At 45.5% G+C, this 22,217-nt stretch overlaps 1 protein-coding gene across 1 annotated transcript in view; it reads left to right on the top strand.

Moving 5' to 3' along the window:
- SYVN1 (synoviolin 1) overlaps positions 1-20,446 on the top strand; it is a 238,252-nt gene extending 217,806 nt beyond the window's left edge. The window contains exons 15-16 of the mRNA XM_069208078.1: positions 18,825-18,973; positions 19,835-20,446. Coding sequence (XP_069064179.1) covers positions 18,825-18,973; positions 19,835-19,977 — 292 coding nt within the window. The 3' untranslated portion in view covers positions 19,978-20,446. The remainder of the gene's footprint in view (positions 1-18,824; positions 18,974-19,834) is intronic.
- The last annotated feature ends 1,771 nt before the right edge of the window (positions 20,447-22,217 follow it).

The following is a 22,217-nucleotide window of genomic DNA, read 5'->3' on the forward strand; positions in this document are numbered from 1 at the left end:
CCACGGTTACGCCGCATCCTTCGACGCCGTTGCCCTCTCCGGCGTCTCCAACTTCACCTGGACAGGCGTCGGTGATTGAGGTATTGGAGCCTCAAGTGTTTTCTACGGCGCAGACGCCGAGGTCGGGGTCGCCTCCGAGACAGGCACCCCAGTATCCGGCTTTTCCCACCCCTGGAGCCGATAGTTCCGCATTCTTGAATGCGATGTATGCCATCTTCCAACAGATGGCTCCAGGGGGTGCTCCGGCTGGGCCTTTGGCCTTTTCTTTGGGTGATCCTGCGCCTCTTCGGCCGGCACCCTTTATGCCCTTTCTCCCGTTTGGGAACGTGGGCTCTGCGCCAGTGTCGGCGCCGGTGGCCGCTCCGGTGGCTTCGGAAGGATTGGCCCCGGGGATTTCCATCCCGTCGACGTCGGGATTTCGGCCTGTGACTCCGGTGGGTCCATCTGCTTCAGCTGCTCTTCCGTCGGCGCCGAAGTTACCTGTGGCGCCGGATGCGGCGTCGGTGGCTTCGGAAGATCGGCGCCGATCTTCGACTTCGGCGGAGGCATTGTCGACTCCGCGTATTGAGCAACGACTTCATTCAAGGAGACGTGCTCTCCGGGTATTAGAAGAGCAGGAGTACCAACGAGCCCTAGAGGAAGGAGAGCTAGAGGACTCGGGTGATGGGCTGCGTGGACTGGAGTCGGCCAGTGGGCTGGACACTTCCCCTGAGTCGGACCTTTCGTCCCCGGGGGAATATACTGAGGAGGCTGCTTCCTTTCATGCAGTGGTACGGAAGGCAGCTAGTTTTTTGGACCTGCCTTTGCCGGTGGTGGAGGCGAAACAAAACCTTTTGACAGAGGTGTTACATCCGGCCTCAGCCGCGGCGGAGCCTCTGTTACCATTTAATGACGCTCTGCTGGATCCGGTGTTAGAGGTGTGGAAGAGGCCGGCATCTTCCCCAGCAGTTCACAGAGCCGTGGCCAGGAGGTATCGGACGGCTCCAACTGACCCTGGTTTCCTATCTAGGCACCCTACGCCGGAGAGCTTGGTGGTGCAGGCCTCCTGTTCGTCCAAGTCAGCGCCTGGTTCTTTTCCGACGGTGCCTGGGGACAGAGATTCAAAGAAGCTAGAGGCGCAGTCAAAGAAGATTTTTTCGTCCTGCAGTCTGGCGTTAAAAGCCACCAATGCAACCTGTATCCTGGGGAGGTATATTCATGCTCTGATGGATGACATTTCCTCTTCGTTTACAGAGCTTCCCCAGGGTCTTTTGGATCTTGTCTCAAATGCCCAGGCTGCTGCGACCCAAATTATCCAGACGGGACTGGATACCACCGACTCGGTAGCCAGGGCAATGGGCACAACTGTGGTGGCAAGGAGACAGGCCTGGCTCCGTAACTCGGGCTTTTCGGCAGATGTACAGTCCACATTGTTGGATCTCCCGTTTGATGGGGACAAACTGTTTGGAGCTAAGGCTGATTCGGCCTTGGAACGTTTTAAGGAAAGCAGGGCCACGGCTAAGTCGTTAGGGCTCCAAGCTCCTTCTTCCACGGCCTCTTCCAGATTCTTCAGGAGGTTTCGTGGATTTGGGCGTGGCTCTTCCTCCTCTTCCTTTCGGGGGAGATATCAGCAACCTGCTTCTTCCCATCCCTATAGATCTTTCAGGGGGAGAGGTAGGGTCCGCACCAGAGGAGCCTCTCAGCAGCACTCTGCCTCTTCCTCATCCTCTGGCGGGGTGCAGCAGGGGAAGCAGCCTTAGGCTTCCACCATTTCCCACTCACTCCTCTCCTGTAGGGGGAAGATTACAGCATTTTCTCACCAAATGGAAGACTGTTACATCGGACACTTGGGTTCTCAGTGTTGTGGGAAAAGGCTACACCCTTCCCTTTCGGGAGTTCCCGCCCCTCATCCCGCCCCGCCCTTCGTATTGTTCAGAAGAACACCTCCTGTTGCTAGAACAGGAGGTGCAAGTCCTCCTTTCAAAGGGCGCGGTGGAGTTGATCCCGGAGCAGGAAAGGGGTCGAGGAGTTTACTCAAGGTATTTCCTGATTCCCAAGAAGGATGGTCGTTTGAGACCAATTCTGGACCTGAGGATCTTGAATTGGTTCCTCAAGCAGGAAAAATTCAAGATGCTGACCCTAGCACAGGTGCTTTTGGCGTTGAACAAGGAAGACTGGATGGTGTCTGTCGACTTGCAGGATGCTTACTTTCATATCCCGATACTCAAGTCACACAGGAAGTATCTCCGGTTTGTGGTGGGATCGCAACACTATCAGTTTGCGGTCCTTCCATTTGGTCTTACTTCAGCACCTCGAGTCTTCACGAAGGTGATGTCAGTGGTTGCGGCAGAACTCAGAAGGAAGGGGATAGCAGTATTCCCTTACTTGGACGACTGGTTGATCAAAGCCAAGTCCCCGGAGCTTGTCGCATCATCTGCAGTCAACAACCCAGTTGTTGTTCGACCTGGGTTTTTCGGTGAACGAGCCCAAATCTCACCTAGAGCCCTCTCAGCGCCTCCTGTTCATAGGGGCAGTACTGGATACAACATTGGGTCGGGCCTTTCCTCCGCCTCAGCGGATTCAAGATATTCAGGATTTGGTTCCAATGTTTCGAAATGGAGCGGTAGTTCCAGTCCTCAAGGTCCTTCGTCTGCTCGGTCTTTTTGCCTCCTGCATTCTGTTGGTCACGCATGCTCGCTGGCACATGAGGGCTCTTCAGTGGTGCCTCCGAAGGCAGTGGTCTCAACACAGAGGGGATCTAGAGGGTACTGTCAAGATCTCCAGAGATGCTGCTGTGGATTTGAAGTGGTGGATTGCAAGCAACAATCTTTCACAAGGAAAGCCGTTCCAGCAGTCGCCACCAGTGGCCACAGTCATAACGGATGCTTCCACTCTAGGGTGGGGAGCTCATCTGGGGGATCTGGAGATCAAAGGTCTTTGGTCTCCAGAGGAACAGATGTTTCACATCAATCTGTTAGAGTTACGGGCTGTACGTCTGGCTCTCAAGGCCTTCCTCCCTTCCCGGTCAGTCGGTACAGGTCCTAACGGACAATACTACCACGATGTGGTACATAAACAAGCAGGGAGGAGTGGGGTCGTACCTTCTCTGCAGAGAAGCTCTTCGACTATGGTCCTGGGCAAAGGACCATCGGATTTGCTTGATAGCAAACCATCTGGCCGGAGTTTTGAACGTGCGTGCGGACAGTCTCAGTCGCCACTTCTCGGCAGACCACGAGTGGCGTCTCCATCCAGATCAAGTCCGTTTAATCTTCCAGAGGTGGGGGTTTCCTCGGGTAGATCTGTTCGCCACTCGAGAGAACGCGCATTGTCCGTTGTTCTGCAGCCTTCCGTATCCGATGCAGGGAGCGTTGGGGGACGCGTTTCAAATAACCTGGTGCGGCCAGTTGCTTTACGCGTTTCCTCCCATACCCTTGATTCCTCGAGTATTGAGGAAGATTCGCCAAGACCGGGCGCTAGTCATCTTAATAGCTCCGGATTGGCCAAGGAGGGTGTGGTACTCCGACCTTCTCCAACTCTCAATGTGCCCTCCGCTCCGTCTCCCTTTCAGGGCAGACCTCCTCTCGCAGTCGCAGGGGCAGGTTTTACACCCCAACCTCCAGAGTCTGCACCTACATGCCTGGAGATTGAACGGGGCAACCTGAGTTCCTTCTTTCTCCCGCCTGAGGTAGTGGATGTTATATTAGCGGCCAGGCGACACTCCACTAAATCTATCTACGCTAATAGGTGGTCTAAATTTGTTGCGTGGTGTGGAGAGAGGCAGATTGATCCTTTGCATGCTCATCTATCGGACGTTTTGTCTTTTGCTCTATCTCTGGCGCAGAAAGGTTGTGCAGTGGCTACCATTAAGGGTTATTTATCGGCCTTGTCAGCCTTCGTATGTCTTCCAGACCAACCATCTTTATTTAAATCCCCTATTGTTATCAGATTCTTGAAAGGTCTTCTAAATCAATATCCTCCAAAGCCATTCGTTATGCCGCAATGGGATTTGTCCTTGGTCCTGACTTTCCTTATGGGGTCCCCTTTTGAACCTATGCATTCTTGCCCCTTGAGGTATTTGGTTTTAAAAACAGTCTTCCTGATAGCTATAACATCAGCAAGGAGAGTGAGTGAGTTGCAGACCTTATCAGTAAAGCCCCCTTATACAACTTTTTATGGGGATAAGGTGGTGTTGAGGACCAAGGCTGCTTTCCTCCCGAAGGTTGTTTCACCCTTCCATTTGGCTCAGGCAATTACTTTGTCCACGTTCTATCCTCCGCCTCATCCTTCCAAAGAGGAAGAAAGACTGCACCGTCTGGATCCAAAGAGAGCGTTGAGCTTCTTTATTGATAGAACAAAGGATTTCAGGCTGGAGGATCAGCTGTTTATTGGATACGTGGGCAAGAGGAGAGGAAAGGCAGTCCACAAGAGAACACTATCCAGGTGGGTTGTTCTTTGCATTAAAATATGTTACTCTTTGGCAAAGAAGGATCCTCCTGAGGGCATTAGAGCTCATTCCACCAGAGCTAAGTCGGCCACTTCGGCCTTAGCCAGGGGTGTTCCTGTGGTCGACATCTGCAAGGCCGCAACTTGGTCGTCCCTTCACACTTTTGCAAAACATTACTGTTTGCATTCTGAGGTTAGAAGGGACGGCCATTTTGCACGGTCAGTGCTGCAGGATTTCTTGGTTTGACCATTTAGGCACCCACCGCCGGGCGTGGTACTGCTTTGGGACTCTATTCATGAGGTGAGGAATCCACAGGTAGTTGTATCCATCAGAAGAACGAGTTACTTACTTCGGTAACGACTTTTCTGGTGGATACATTAGCTACCTGTGGATTCCTCACGGTCCCACCCGCCTCCCCGTTGCCTTTCTGGTCTTACCAAGTAATCCTTGAGTGCGCTCCTCTTGGTCTTTGAGGGTGCAATAGATGTGTATATAATATATATTTATATATATGTATATATGTATATATCTTTGTGTATATACTTGGTGTGTGTATATATTTTAAAAGAGAAAGTTTTATATATATATTTATATAAAAAGATTTACAGTCATTCATACAATGTTGTGTATTTTTACAATATAATGGGATGTTGCCTTGCTCTTTCATTGCATTGCCTGGTTGTTCTCATGCACGTAAAAAATGATTGGTACTGACGTCCGCACGTCGTCGAGGACCTCTTATTGCCTGTATGACGTCAGACGGCGTCGCGTGGGCTAGAGTGACGTCCTCGTCGAAGTGCAGAGACTAGTAAAAAGATTTCCGTTGAATGCTGGCGCCATGGGAGTATTCATGAGGTGAGGAATCCACAGGTAGCTAATGTATCCACCAGAAAAGTCGTTACCGAAGGTAAGTAACTGGTTCGTTATGTATATTACTGTCAACCCAAAGACCTTGATCCTCTTAAAGCATCAGTGGAGGATATTGTCTGTTATTTGCTTCACTTACAAAAACAAATCTTGCATACTCATCTATTAAAATTCATGTAACAGCAATATCGGCTTACCTCCAAAACAGACAGCATACTTCTTGTTTAGAATTCCTGTAATAGATTTTATGGAAGGCCTTAAAATAGTTATTCCACCTAGAGTACCACCAGCTCCTGCCTAGAATCCTAACATCGTGCTCACAAGGCTTATGGGTCCACCATTTGAACCCATGCATTATTGCGCTCTTCAATTTCTCTCATGGAAAGTTGCTTTCCTAGTAGCAATTACTTCTTAAGAAGTTAGTGAAATTCAACCATTCACTTTAGAAGAACCTTTCTTTCAAATTCACAAACATAAAGTAGTACTTAGGACAAAACCAAAATTCCTACCCAAAGTAGTTTCACCATTTCATATCAGTCAGTAGAATTGCCAGTCTTCTATCCACAGCTTGATTCAGTTTCTGAAAGAGCTCTTCACACTCTTGATGTCAAAAGAGCTCTCATGTATTACATAGAACAAAAGAGTTTAGAAAATCTAAACAACTTTTTGTGTCTTTTCAGCAACCTCATAAGGGTAATCCTATTTTAAAACAGGGGTTAGCTAGATGGATAGTAAAGTGTGTTGAAACTTGCTATCTTAAAGCTAAAACACAGCTATTAGTAACTCCTAAAGCACATTATACTAGAAAGAAAGGGGCTTCCATGGCATTCTTAGGAAATATACCAATGGCAGACATATGCAAAGCAGCCACATGGTCCACACAACACACATTTACTAAGCACTACCGTGTGGATGTGTTATCACACCAACAAGCAAATGTTGGTCAAGCAGTGCTTAAAGCATTATTTCAAGCAACTCCTACTGGCTAACAACCGCTTATTTTAGGAGGGGACTGCTTTTCAGTCTATGCAAAGCATGTGTATCTGCAGCTACACATGCCATCAAATGGCAGATGTCACTTACCTCTCCGGAAGCCTGTAGTACTTTCTTTATGTAAATATTTGTTCGGTGGCATTATCCTGCCATCTAGTGTTGGGCTCGGAGGGTTACAAGTTGTTTTTCTTCGAAGAAGTATTTTCAAGTCACGAGACCGAGGGACTCCTCCCTTTCGGCTCCATTGCGCATGGGCGTCAACTCCATCTTAGATTGTTTTCTTTCCGCCATCTGGTTCGGACGTGTTCCTCTTCGCTCCGTATTTCCAATTGGGAAAGTTAGCTAAACATCGAAAATTTGACGGTATTGTTCTCTTTCGGTACTGGTTTAGTGTTATTGTATCGCCACTGATCGCAGAAGCGCTCTGGCGGCCCTTCGGGGCTTCCGTTCTTCGGCAGGGCCTGGTCGGCCCGACCACATCCATCGTCGAAGACTAATGGACCGGACCCCCCTTCCGCTTCTGTCCGAAGTGCCACTCGAAGTATCCTTATACGGACCAACACCTGGTCTGTAATCTGTGTTTATCACCAGAACACAGGGTGGATACTTGTGAGGCTTGTCGAGCGTTTCGATCTAAAAAGACCCTACATGATCGATGAGCGAGAAGACTGCAAATGGCGTCGACACCGAGAGAACTCGACGTCGAGGAGGAGGAAAAAATTTCCATCCAGGGGCCGGACTCTGACGAATCCAAAAGTGAGCGACCCACGACGTTACAGAAAACAGTAAAACTGCCCTGTCCAAAACTCACACAAAGATCGTTAAGGCCAAGGGGACGCCACCGCCAGCAGGCCATGGCTTAACCCATCGAAAAGAAGGTGACCAAACATCGGCACCAAAAAAGGCCAGAGATTTACCGAAGACTTGAGATTCCGGCACCGAACAATCTTGACACCGAGAGTTCGACTCACCCAAGGTGAGAAAAATAACATCGGAACCGAAAAATACTTTATCGGAAACATCGGTGCAGAAAAAAGCGGCTTCGGAGCCGAAAAGAAGCTCTTACACAGAAGAGCAAGGACTTTCCAGCCAAATGCATGAAAAACACAGATTTGGGCAGGAAATAAGTATGGTTGAACCAGACCATATGCAAAGGAGGTTGCATATCCAGGAAGAGACTGGAAAAATACACATGCTTCCTCCAATTAAAACCAAAAGAAAACTGGCATTTCAGGAGACAGAAATGCAGCCGAAGGCGAAGGTGGCCAGAGAAAAAACCCCACCACCAAGGTTTTCTCCACAACATTCCCCACTACACTCACCACAGCTGTCTCCGGTGGGGAATACAGGAATGACAGGATGATCCTGATGCATGGGACTTATATGATGCACCAGTATCAGATAAGTCCGGATTGTTACCCAACAAAGCAGTCACCTCCAGAGGACAGTTCTGAATATACGCAGGTACTATCCAGGGAAGCTACGTTCCACAATGTAGCAATGCATTCTCAGCCAATAGAGGATGATTTCCTGTTCAACACCTTAGCATCCACCCACGCTTCCTACCAGAGTCTGCCAATGCTCCCGGGTATGCTCAAACATGCAAAACAGGTATTCCAGGAGCCAGTTAAAGGAAGGGCTATCACGCCTAGGGTGGAGAAGTACAAGCCTCCCCCAACGGATCCTGTGTTTATAACACAGCATCTTACACCGGACTCAGTGGTTGTAGGAGCAGCAAGAAAGAGGGCAAACTCTCAATCGTCAGGAGACGCTCCACCGCCTGACAAAGAGAGTAGGAAGTTTGACGCAGCAGGCAAACGAGTGGCAGCACAGACAGCCAATCAATGGCAGATCGCTAATTCGCAAGCCCTACTTGCTCGCTACGATAGGGCACCCTGGGACGAGATGCAACACATTATACAACACTTGCCCAAAGAACACCAGAAATGTGCCCAGCAGGTTGTGGAAGAAGGGCAAGCAATATCCAACAACCAAATAAGGTCCGCATTAGACTCTGCAGACACGGCAGCACGAACGGTCAACACTGCGGTAACCATTCACAGGCATGCATGGTTAAGAAGCTCTGGATTCAAGCCAGAAATCCAACAAGCAGTGTTGAACATGCCTTTTAACCAAGAACAATTGTTTGGGCCGGAAGTGGACACAGCAATTGAAAAATTAAAGAAAGACACGGACACGGCCAAAGCCATGGGCACGCTCTACTCCCCACAGGGCAGAGGCACATTTAGAAAGCCACAATTTAGAGGGGTGTTTCGAATGCAAACACCAGAGCCTTCCACCTCGCAAACCAGACCCACCTATCAGGCACAATACCAGAGGGGAGGGTTTTGTGGCTCATATAGAGGAGAACAATTCCCAAGAGGAAGGGGAAAATTCCAGACACCTAAAACAAGCCAAACCAAACAGTGACTCCAATGTCACCAAACCCCAACACTTCACACCAGTTGGGGGGGGAGACTTACCGCATACTATCAGAACTGGACACACATTACCACGGGCGCATGGGTCCTAGCCATTATCCAACATGGTTATTGGATAGAATTCACAAATTTCCCACCGGATGTGCCCCCAAGGGCACACAATATGTCCAAACAATACTTAGACCTATTACAAATAGAGGTCCAAGCACTATTACAAAAACAAGCAATAGAGTTAGTACCCAACCATCAGAAAGGAACAGGCGTCTACTCACTATATTTCCTAATTCCAAAGAAGGACAAAACGTTAAGACATATCTTAGACCTCCGAATACTGAATCTCTTCATCAAGTCAGACCACTTCCACATGGTAACACTTCAAGACGTGGTTCCCTTACTAAAAAAGGAGGACTACATGTCAACATTGGATCTCAAGGAAGCGTACTTTCACATACCCATCCATCCTTCTCACAGAAAATACTTAAGGTTTGTGATACAGGGCGTACACTATCAATTCAAAGTGTTACCGTTCGGTATAACAACAGCCCCAAGGGTATTCACAAAATGCCTTGCAGTAGTAGCCGCTCACATAAGGAGACAGCACATGCACGTATTCCCATACTTGGATGACTGGCTAATAAAAACCAACACTCAACAACAGTGTCTTCTTCACACGCAATACGTTATAGAAACTCTACGCAAACTAGAATTCTCTATAAATTACCAGAAATCACATCTGCAGCCATCCCAAATACAACAGTACTTGGGAGAAACACTCCACACACAAAAAGCAATTGCCACTCCAAGTCCACAAAGGGTCCAAGCGTTCCAAAATATAACATCAAGTATACAGTCAAACCAACACTACCCAGTAAGGTTTGTAATGAAACTTCTAGGCATGATGTCTTCATGCATAGCCATTGTCCCAAATGCAAGATTACACATGCGGCCCTTACAACAGTGCCTAGCAAAACAATGGACACAAGCACAGGGTCAACTTCAAGATCTAGTGTTGATAGACCGCCAAACACACTCTCCGCTTCAATGGTGGAACCCTACAAAAGTACCTGTGGTGGACCCAGTGCCTCACGCCATTATCCCAACAGATGCTTCCATGGTTGGGTGGGGAGCACACCTCAACAATCACAGCATACAAGGTCAATGGGACAATCAACAAAAACAACTTCACATAAATCATTTGGAACTGCTGGCAGAGTTTCTAGCATTAAAAGCATTTCAACCACTAGTAGCCCCCAAACACATTCTTGTCAAAACTGACAACATAACAACAACGTATTATCTCAACAAACAAGGAGGGACACACTTGTCACAACTGTGTCTCTTAGCACAAAAGATTTGGCATTGGGCAATTCACAATCACATTCGCCTAATAGCACAATACATTCCAGGCATTCAGAATCAGTTAGCTGACAGTCTCAGTCGAGATCACCAGCAAACTCACGAATGAGAAATTCATCCCCAGATCCTACAGGATCACGTCCTACGCTGGGGAACACCAAAAATAGACCTATTCGCAACAAAAGAAAACACGAAATGCCAAAACTTCACGTCCAGGTACCCACACCCTCAATCCAAGGGCAATGCGTTATGGATCAGTTGGTCAGGGATATTTGCTTTCGCTTTTCCCCCTCTCCCACTCATTCCTTATCTGGTCAACAAACTAAGTCAAAACAGACTTAAACTAATACTCATAGCACCAACCTGGGCTCGCCAACCATGGTACACAACACTGCTGGACTGATCAGTAGTACCTCACATCAAATTACCAAACAGACTAGATCTGTTAACACAACACAAACAACAGATCAGACACAATCGAATCCAGCATCGCTCAATCTAGCAATCTGGCTCCTGAAGTCTTAGAATTTGGACATTTAGACCTTACACAAGAATGTATGTAGGTCATTAAACAAGCTAGAAAACCTACTGCACGACACTGTTACGCAAACAAATGGAAAAGATTTGTTTACTACTGCCACACTAATCAGATTCAACCACTACATGCTTCCACAAAGGACATTGTAAGCTACTTATTACACTTAGATAAGTCTAAGCTAGCATTCTCTTCCATTAAAATACATCTCACTGCAATATCTGCCTATCTGCAGATTACACATACAACATCGCTTTTTAGAATCCCAGTCATCAAAGCATTTATGGAGGGACTAAAAAGAATCATACCCCCAAGGACACCACCAGTACCTTCGTGGAACCTTAATATTGTATTAACACGACTCATGGGACCACCATTTGAACCTATGCACTCTTGTGAGATGCAATACTTAACTTGAAAAGTAGCCTTTCTAACAGCTATCACATCACTTAGAAGAGTAAGTGAGATACAAGCATTTACTATACAAGAGCCCTTTATACAAATACATAAACATAAAGTAGTTCTACGTACAAATTCCTACCAAAGGTCATATCACCATTCCACCTAAACCAAACAGTGGAACTCCCAGTCTTCTTTCCACAACCAGACTCAGTAGCCGAAAGAGCCTTACATATATTAGACATAGAGAGCACTAATATATTACATTGATAGAACAAAACAATTTCATAAAACAAAACAATTGTTTGTAGCCTTCCAAAAACCTCATGCAGGTAATCCTGTATCCAAACAAGACATCGCCGGATGGATAGTTAAATGTCTTCAAACTTGCTATATTAAAACAAAAAGAGATCTACCTATTACACCAAGAGCACATTCCACTAGGAAAAAAGGCGCCACAATGGCTTTTCTGGGGAATATACCTATGACAGAAATTTGTAAGGCAGCCACCTGGTCTACGCCTCATACATTCACTAAGCATTACTGTGTAGATGTGTTAGCAACACAACAAGCCACAGTAGGACAGGCTATATTAAGAACATTATTTCAGACAACTTCAACTCCTACAGGCTAAGCCACCGCATTTTGGGGAGATTACTGTTTATTAGTCTATGCACAGCATGTGTATCTGCAGCTACACATGCCACCGAACGGAAAATGTCACTTACCCAGTGTACATCTGTTCGTGGCATGAGACGCTGCAGATTCACATGCGCCCTCTCACCTCCCCGGGAGCCTGTAGCCGTTATTAGTTGAATGAAAATTGAAAATTTGTAAATAAATATTATGTTAATACACATTATGTACATACATACCTACTCCATTGCATGGGCACCTTTACTATATACACAACTCCTACCTCACCCTCTGCGGGAAAAACAATCTAAGATGGAGTCGACGCCCATGCGCAATGGAGCCAAAAGGGAGGAGTCCCTCGGTCTTGTGACTCGAAAAGACTTCTTCGAAGAAAAACAACTTGTAACACTCCGAGCCCAACACTAGATGGCAGGATAATGCACAGCATGTGAATCTGCAGCGTCTCATGCCACGAACAGATGTACACTGGGTAAGTGACATTTTCCATACATTACATGGACATCTTCTTTATTTACAGTATATACATGTAAATAAACATTTCTTCACTCCTTACTTCACCCTCCTGCGGGAAAACAATCTAACAAAGGACTCGATGCCCATGCGCACTATCACCGAGAGGAGGAGTCACTCGATCTCGTCACTCGAAAAAGCTTCTTTGAAGAAAAACAACTTGTAGCACTCCGAGCCCAACACTAGATAGTGGACTTATGCAAAGCATGTGAATCTGCAGCACTACATGCAACGAACAGATGTCCACTGGGTAAGTGATATTTTCTTTAACATTCACAGAATGTACCTGGTACCTAGGTTGCAGCAAACGTCCACAATACATCTCTTAATCTAGCGTACCCTGCAGATCTGTTATCATATTAGATGCAGCCGATATTTCTAGTAGAGCACTGACTCCAATTTCTTTTTTGCATCACTGCTGCTAGTTGCACATATCTGTTGGAGACTTCTAGCTGCAAATTCCTTACCTTTGAATTCTCACTAGGAGTCTGACTGTAGCCGTAAGGTTTTCGTGAGGAGTACCTTTTTGTGCGGTTAGGTGGCACTAGTCATCTCCTCGTCCTTGCCGGATATGATGTTCTGGGTCCTATATAGGTGCCAACCCAGCGCGCCGTCGTCAGTTCTTTTTTTTTCTTATCCATGCCAGCAAATGCTAATCCGAAGAGTGCTAACCCTCAGTCAATTTTTGCCTGCCATTTTCTAACTTTTTGTCAACTTTTTTTTTTTTCCCCCAGTTTCACCTCCTGGTGCATCAAGGATGTCTTTCAGACATGGATCCACCGACCTCGTGGATCAGGTCGCCAGCGATCTGGTCAGTCCGCCAACCCTGCCCCCATGCCTCCACTCCTCAGCAGCAACCTCTAAACCTTGCCACTAACTCTCACCCCCCCAAACCTTGGGACAGTTGGTGGCAGGACTTGCCATAATCTGCTCCGCTTGCAATCGATCACGTTAGACAGGTATGTCTTGCAGACAGTACATGGGGCTACTCCCTCTCCTTCAAAACTACCTCTCCATCCATGCCTCCATCCTACAGTCGGATGACGGAGGATTATTTATCACTTCTCTGTGAGGAAGTTACAGCTCTCTTGGCCAAGTATGCTGTGGTTGCTATTCCTTCTACATTCTGATCCTGGAAAAGGATCACGGTCTCTGCCCGATCCTAGACTTTCGGCCCCTCAATCTCTTCCTCAAAAAGACTTTCAGGCTACTCGCATCACATTGGCTCAGGTGTTATCTACCCAGGACCCAGGAGACAGGATGGTAGCATTGGACTTGCAGGACGCTTATTTTCATATTTGTGTACTGCCTGCCAGATGTTACTGGTGGTTCACTGTAGGCCACAAGCACTTTCCGTTTACCGTGCTCCCCTTTGGCCTTACCAGCCCCCCTCAGGTGTTCACCAAGGTGATGGTTGCAGCTAGTCTGCGAATATCAGAGGTTTCAGTCTTTCCCTATCTCAACGACTGGCTTTTGAAGGTGGGCTCGCCACAGGCTGTTGTCTCCCACTTTCATACTACAGTAGACCTCTTGCATTTGCGGGGGTTCACTATAAACATGCTGAAGTCACACTTTACTCCGTCTCCGACACTTCCTTCCATCAGAGCTGTTCTGGACACCGCAGTTTTGGGCTTATCCTCCAGAACGGCGAGTCCGGGATATTCAGGCTATGATACCAATGTTTCAGCCTCTATCCGGAAATTTGGTGAGAATGACTCTGTGGCTGCTGGGCCTTATGACCTTCTGCATCTGCAGGTGACATATGCAGGTGACATTTGCCAGATGCATATGCTGGCTCTTCAGTGGGACCTGAAGTTCCCGTGGGTGCAGCTTCGGGAACTGGGAAAGATCTGCAGTGGTGGTGAACAAAATGTCTTTGTGTCGGAGGCAGATACCTCTCCCTTCCCCAACAGTATTGACGGATGCGTCACTTCTGGGATGGGGCGACCCTCTGAGAGGGGTGGAGATCAGAGGTATCTGGCCTCCTGCGGAACCAGATTCCACATCAACCTGTTGGAGCTCTGTGAGATCCGGATGACATTGAAAGCCTTTCTTCCCTCTATCAAGGGAAAGATGGTGCAGGTGTTCACGGACAACACCACTGCCATGTGGTACTAAAACAAACAGGGTAGTGTGGGGTTCGTGGACTCTTTGTCAAGGGTCCGAACATGCTGGAACAGCAGGGCATATTCCCAGTGGTTCAACATCTAGTGGGATCTCTGAACACCAGAGCGGACAAACTCGGACGAAAATGCCTAGCAGGTTCATGAATGGGCTTTCCATTCGGAGGTGGTGCAAGGTCTCTTTCAGCAGTGGGGAGAGCCTTGGTTTGATCTGTTCACCTCCGCAGAGAACGTGCAATGTTAGCAGTTATTTTCATTGGAGTTTCCAATGGCAACAATTGCTTAGAGAAGCTTTTTGTCTCCTGTGCGCCTTTCCTCTAATATCACTTCTGCCCAGGGTTCTCAAGAAGATCAAGAAGGAATGGGCCCAAGTAATCCTTGTGGCTTCATACTGGATATGGGGAGTCTGATATCCAGAGCTGTTGAGCATGTCCATCAATACTCCGATCAGACTGCCCCTACAGGACAGCAGCAGCGGAGGGTTCTGCACCTGAACCTGTCCACTCTCCACCTTTTTGCATGGAGATTGAGTGGTGAAAGTTGACAGGTTTTGACCTTCCTCCCAAAGTCTATGACGTAATCGCACCAGCCAAGTGTCCCTCCACCAAAACAGTATACACCAGTCATTGTAAGAAATTTGTGGCATGGTGCATAATCAGTTGACCCCTTTTCTGCCCCACTCTGAGGGCATGCTGTTAATCCTTTTCCTGACCCAGCACTGCTCTGCTATGGGCATTCTTAAAGGATATTTCTCTGGTATTTCCTCATCCCCATTATTATGCCCCAATGGGATCTGAATGTGGTTTTGATCCTTCTGATGTGCACTCCATATGAGCCTCTCCACAATTGTCCTCTCAGGCTTCTTACTTTTAAAACAGGTGTACTCATTTAAGGTATTAAAAAAGTTAATCTGATGCAGCCAACTAAAATGGGACCCTGGGTTCCAGTGAGTATTAAAAGGTAGCTATAATTGGGGTGCTGAGAGCTTCTCAGACTCCAGAGTCCTGCTGCCACTACACTTGCTGCACCACTGCCAGATACATTTCTGTTAACCTGTTGGGAGAACATGGCAGAAACAAAACATGTTAACCCATTGCAGCTCTTAAATTGCAAAGTGACTCCTTGGTTTATGCCCTATCCCAGTGATCCAACCCTGGTACGCCTAGTCCCTTGGCAATTCACAGGTGCATTGCTTTCAGGCTGGGCTATGGGGTTATGCTCGCCCCTGTCGATCTTTTTATAATGAGTGCGTTCACAGGAGGGATTCTTTACACTGCAAGGGGACCATGCCATGCAAATGCAGGAATGCCTATTTCCCAATGGACTTTCAGTGTTATAGAAGGGGCCATGTGGCCCCTAGCTTAAAATAAAACGGTGGCCCCTGCATGAGAGGCACATAGCCTTCCTCTTTCAAGAGTAGACCGAGGCGGTGCATGTGCTTATTTAAGGTGAGGTATGATAGCATCCACCCCCCAAGTAGTGCTATATTAATGAACAAATCCCAAACATTGCCTTTTTTTCTGTGAATCATGATTGGACGGTGCTCCAGCTGGCAAAATTATATTTTGCCTGGATCTTTGAAACTTTTTTAAGTTGCTCAAAAATGGGGTGCTTTGAGTGTATGGAGAAAAACAAGAAATCTAGGTTCTTCAAAGGAAACAAACGAAGAACAGATAGGGATAAGGCCAAAATATGGAAAAGGAAAGTTATAGGGAAAAGACAGTCAAAAATGAGCTGCTATGACAGAAATGCAGCAGGATACAGAGGGTTCAGTCGAATTGTCAAGAGTTGAGAAGTGTGTTGAGTGAGGACAAATGTCAATGTGAAGTTGTCTGCATTATTATTTTTAAATAAGTCATGGAGTGCCAAGGAACAAAGCCTTTCAGAGATCATTTGTTCCTTCAGATTTGCTGACAGGGTTTCCTCCTCTTCTGTACTCTGGGAATGTTTTCTTCTCTTGCTCGCTTGCTGAGCACACTCCCACTCATACTGTTCAGAATTACTGGATCCCATCAGTCCAAAACTCTTTTGTAAAATTGTACGCTTTTCATTGCAGTGTTAGAAGGAAGGGACATTGTGACATCACAGCTCAGCCTCTGAAACAAGATTTCCATTTGGTGACGGTATTTTTTATTTCAAGCTTGTTTGCGAACATTAGTCAACTAAAAAGCGGTCTCTCGTCTGAGAAAAGTTGGCACAGTGAAAACACCACCTTCCCCCAATTTTCAACCGATTTTTTGTTATTTCTTAAAATATGATGTTTTTATTTACCAGTCTCAGAAAGTCCAAGTTTCCTTCTCTCTTACAAAACTTTTTTTTTTATTAATTATTTCAGAACAGGACTATATCCTGACTTACTGTGGAAAGGTGTGTGTATGCTGCGTTTCTGGCTGTCATTCTAGTGTTCTGCTACTTGTGGTTAAAAATCAGAGATGAACAGAAAATTCCAGCACCAGATGCGGCAGTGGATTTGGAAACTCTGCTGCGATAGCTTACAACAGATGTGGATTTCGGATGCTTGCAGGGTGCCAGACTGAAGCTCACGTCGTGCAGTTATCTGAAGTAACCTCCAAACGCCTTACAAGGCTAATAGACTCTAATAGTCTACAACAAGGCTACTAGTGAGGGACTCCGACAGAGTCGACAAGGTTGCTGACTCGATACATAATCGAGTAATACCGTGTCAGCTTCCTCGCCTGAATGGCCTGGACTGTGAATGCGAAAGTAGTGTCCACAACGTAAAATTCTCATACATCGCTGCCTGTTAATAAATGGATGCGCAATGCACAGAGAGGATAATTGGCTCATATTCACACACTTTGGTGCACTGCACAAACATGCAATACATTGACTAACGCATAATCAATGTACTTGTATTGCTCCTGTCTGGAGACTGCGCAAGCATTGTTCACATGCATTTATTGTGGCAGTGATTGGGATCCTTGACATATTGTTGTCTACAGCAGCCCACCTGTAACACAGCGCCACATGATGCCAGGCCTGGTGTGCAGCGTGCATGCTGTGCACTGCCAGTGTAGCGGTGACAGGGAGCACATGCTGTGGTGCTCACAGCCAGCACTAATGAGCAGTGTGGCAGAGCTCAAAATAGTTGATGACAGAATCTGGAAGCACGGCCTGACTGTAAAAAATTTGCCAGAAGCATCGCTTCCCACCGACTCAAAGGATATACACATTGTGTCTGTCTCTCTGGCTATGTCGGAACAGGCCCCTGAGTAAAAAACCTCTGGCATTTGATCTCGGTATTGGAATATGACCAGATAAGAACACGATTTAAAGGCCTGTTTACAGAAACCAGAGCAGGGCGCAAAACAAGCTTATACAGAACTGATGTATCAGTTGCTTTTCAAGAAAGAGAGATATAGTTTGTGAATAGATGTTACACTGGTGGCCATTGTATTTATATGGTACATGGTCCCCTGCTCTCTTCGAGGAGTAAACACAGGAAAAGGCATGACAAATATATGCCACGGACAAATTCCGTGAAAGAATAGGAGATCGATGGTGAAGCCAGCAAATGGGAAGCGTATGAATGGGCAAAAGCCCACAAAGTAGATACAGCATGTCTCTTCAAGACAGCGCAAGCGCTGTCTAGCTGAGACCTAACAAAGAAAAGCTCTTAGTTGTTGTGCTCTAACTAAGGTATTGAATAGTGTTTGATTGTTCATAGAAGGTCTGCAAATTACTGGCCAAAGTCAACACTCTAAAGGAAGGCCAGCTTGTGAAAGGCTAAATATTTGACTGTGGAATTTTCAGTGGCAGGAGCAGCTGCTCATCTGCATTTTGGAAAATATGCTTCAAACTGTCGATTAACTTATGCGTGTAACATATTTCAACAGTTATAATAACTGTTTGCCAAAAAAATAAATGAATTTGACACATTTGCTCATATGTGAATCTTCTCTGGTCTATGGCAAACAGAAGTAGTTTGTCTAAACCTTTGTTAGACGTAATACTCTATTAATAGACCTTGAGAGCAGTGATGTGTAGTGTTGCATTCAAAATCAGTTGCGACATTTATCCCTTAATTAGATTTTTTTTTATACTCAACATCATTTAGTTATTCCCGATTCTTATTACGGGGTTCACTCTTTGGTTGCTGACATAGTCTAAAGCAGTTCGGTCAAGGTCAGTGATTCATTTATTAAAAATCTGTTCTTGTTGAAAACCTTATCAGGAAGTTATCCACCTCTGAATGAGATGAAAAAATAACAGGTAACTTCGTAAACTATTAGTTCAGACATGTTAGACTGTTTTCTTATGCTTTTCACATTGTTAGCTTTTGGAGTTATGTATTAGCTTAATAACAAATGCACAATAATATTTTTATCAACAGAAGGAATTTTACCCTTTTTGCTTCATACTATGTTTTGATATTCCCATACATGTTCCTTGAAACAATTTGTGTACACCTCATTAAATTGAATTGTTATTGTTGTTTACCCAAATGTCATTACATTGTTACAACAGATTTTTGTTTAAATACATTTTATGCCTTGTAGGCCTCCACGTCCAGCCCCTGCACCGGCCGCTCCTCCTAGCCCTACATCAGCTACTGTGTCTACCAGCAATACTACCGTTTCGAGTACAGATAACGTAACCCCATCCACCTCTGCCGCAGTTGAGGACTTGGCCTCTTTGGACCATACAGGTGAAAGAAGCAAGACCCTGTCATTTATTTTTGTATGGCTGTTTCCAGTTTGATAGTAGCTAAAAAAAAAAAAAAAGTTTTAAAAGGTTGCATTGCAAGTGTAGGTATACATGCTTCTTTGAATAATGCCAGCCACATGGACAGTGAGTACACTTAATAGTGCAATGACCTTTTGGGAATTGAGTGAATTTCGGGTGTGGGTTTGAGTTACAGAGCCAACTTAAGACGCATGCTTCCACGGTGCACAAAACCTGCTCAAGCCAGTGTCAGGGAATTTGTGATCCTTGTGGAAAATCCGAACTCTTCCATCAGGAGTTCTGCTTGTTGACATAATTTTGAACTTTTTCTGCGTGTATTTCTTTTTTCATCAGAGCTTGATTTCAGAGATCATCGATATTAATTTAACCTGAATTCCCTCCTTCATTCCAGGAGCACTTAAGGAAATTCTTTCCATATTACAGATTTATTAGGGCTCCGACACCGTGATGAATGCCATAAGGAAGAACTTAAAAATTCACTTTTTTAAATAAGGCCTTTCTGTGCATTCCGAACGAAAGCACAGTACGCACGCTCATTGCAGATAAATGTTGATGCAAAATTAAAGCAATTTATTTTTAGGTGTAAAGAGGGTAAGTTGCAAATTCTTTGCATTCGTAGGCCTGAAATATTTGGGTTAATTTTTGTGCATGACAGTAGCATAACAACAGTTGTTGACTTCACTCAGCGAGACAGGAGAGTACTGGATTATGGTTAATACATATAGAATACTACACATTGAACATATCTTTATTAAATATGATCAAGCGTTTCATTAACGCTATTTGTCACCTTATTATTCTTCCTCTTATTTTGTGTTCCTAGAAACCAGTGAAATTCTGGGTGCTGAAGGATACACCCCACTGACTGTAGAAGACGACACCTTTTCTCATGAAGAACCTGATGCTGCTGAACTTCGCCGACGAAGACTTCAAAAACTGGCTTCGCCTCCGTCTGACTCCCACTGACCTTTGTCTCCTCGTCTTTTTTCTCAGTGGACCCTCTAGGAACTCTGACTTTGCTCGCAGCAGAGGAGCAGCCCTGAGACCTTTGACTGTGTAACCGTGCAAGGAAAAATGGGGTGACTTTTCTACTTTGGTGCACATCGGAAGATTACTTTTCTTTGGAACTGCGCCAAGTGCTATGTGAACCGTACAGGTGGAAAGAAGGGCTGCAGAGGCTGGCACTTGACTCTATACAAACTTGTCTCCCACGCCTCCGAATTATATTTTTTTAAAAGAGCCTTCATGACTCCATTCTCTCATCACCCAGAAAACAGATCAAGATTGTCCTGCCTGTAAGCCTTTCACATTAATATGTGTACAGTGACTTCTAATTGGAGTCTTTTTGGATTTACTGAGTAGTGTCTATCCCTTTAAAAACACATGGGTGAATGATTTAAGTAAAGAGACTTTATTGCACTTTGTTAATGTAAAACATAGTGTCACTTTCTTCTCCCGTTCATTCATAGTTATTTGCAAAGTATTTTAGGCTGGGCAATGTGGAGCTTGTTCAGACTATCAAAATACTCTTCTTTCTTGTCAAACCAAAACCATTTTGTAGTAGCTTTTGATTGCAAGTAGAACCCTTGATTTTAGAATATTTGTATTTACTGTATTATTGTTACATCCTAGTACCTTCATTTCTTTGAACGGGTTGATCATTGCATACACAGTGCAGAAGGAGATACCTCATCATTGAAACAACTTACATAGTGACGCTCGCAATCCTGAGTGGTTGACCGCAATATAAGGGGGACCCACCTCTGCCTACCCAGCTGTTTCCTGTTTCTTAAGTTCTTCCTTCTTTTTTATGTACAGGAGTCATGGTCCAGTGTCCCTTCATCGATCCCACTTATTTGATGTCCACAGCATTAGACTGTGCTGGAGAAAGAGATGAACTGCACTTTATAAGGTTACATGTCATTTCCAGAAGCTGAAGAGTCAGAGAGACTCTTTCTTATTCCCGTGCTCAGTTAACAACTGGTCCAGCTCCCTCTAGAATACTGTTTTAAACAGTTGGTATCATTTTCTAAATTTTAATGAAAATCTAGTAGCTTCCACCATTCAATTGGCTTCTCTTTCTCAGGGATCTTTAAAAGATATAATTGATACACTGACCGCAATTCTGTGCTCATTCCTTTATTCTTGAATCATGCTTTATTTTATTCCAAATTAGCCACTGTTTTCCTTTTCATTGTTTTCTGGCTTGTGGCAGGAAATAAAGACTAAGATAGGAATGTTCCCATTTTGTTTCCTAAATATCTTGTCACGTATTTTGCTTATAAGAGGGCACCCTGAGAATCCCACCTAGGTTTCATCCTGGCTGTTGCCTAGGACGTTTTCTTTTTAAGAAAATGAGCGCGAGTTGTGCACCAAACTTTATTTCCCACTCTGATGCTCAGAATCAGGGAATTAGCAAACTGGCATACTGCACCTCTCCAGAGAGGCAGTCAGTGGCCCAGGGTTAAGGTCAGTGTTTCAGCTATAGTGGTGTGTTTTTTTCCTCGTACTTCCATAAGGGGGCAGTATTGGGAAAAGTGGTCTGCTAGGTGCTGTGTGTGCTTTATTAGCCTTCCCTCTACAATTGCTCTCTTTTGTGATTATTGCAACAAAGCACTGGTTAGAGATTCCTGGTGTTGGCGGATGGCCTCCAGCTGAAATGGACATTGTGGTAGCCCCCTCTGCCCATTCACTTATGTAGATATGGTCGAGATTGTTGTGCCTAAATTTTCTTTATACAGACCAACCTTTCTCGTTTACCATAGATCATCGATCTCCATAAAACTCGAGGCGCTGCTTCCTGTGCCTGAGGCGGGTCTTAACCGCACCTCCCTATCCTTGTGTAGTTGCACTTATTTTCAATACGTAATCACTTGTGGGTAAGTGCAACCGGTGGTGGGGCTTGTTGTATTAGTGCATTCTCTGTGTCACCTGCGCACTACTCCACCCAAAAAAAAAAAAAAAAGTGTTTTTCTCTCTCTGTGCAGAGTGATAGTGACTCGCATTACTAGGTAATGATTGTATAATCGACCTAACTTAACGCAGGTCTATTCTTCCAGTTGAGAACAGTGTTCTGCTTCCTGATATTTGCCTACAATGCACCGTCTCGCACAGTGGGGAGACAGCCTTGAATTGGTCTAGCAAAGTGTGTTCAGTTTGAGTTATACCCACCCTAGATCATCAGCCGTTCAGTCTAAACTTGTGTA

This window comes from Pleurodeles waltl, chromosome 9 (genome assembly GCF_031143425.1).
Source record: "Pleurodeles waltl isolate 20211129_DDA chromosome 9, aPleWal1.hap1.20221129, whole genome shotgun sequence".
Classification (NCBI taxonomy): domain Eukaryota; kingdom Metazoa; phylum Chordata; class Amphibia; order Caudata; family Salamandridae; genus Pleurodeles; species Pleurodeles waltl.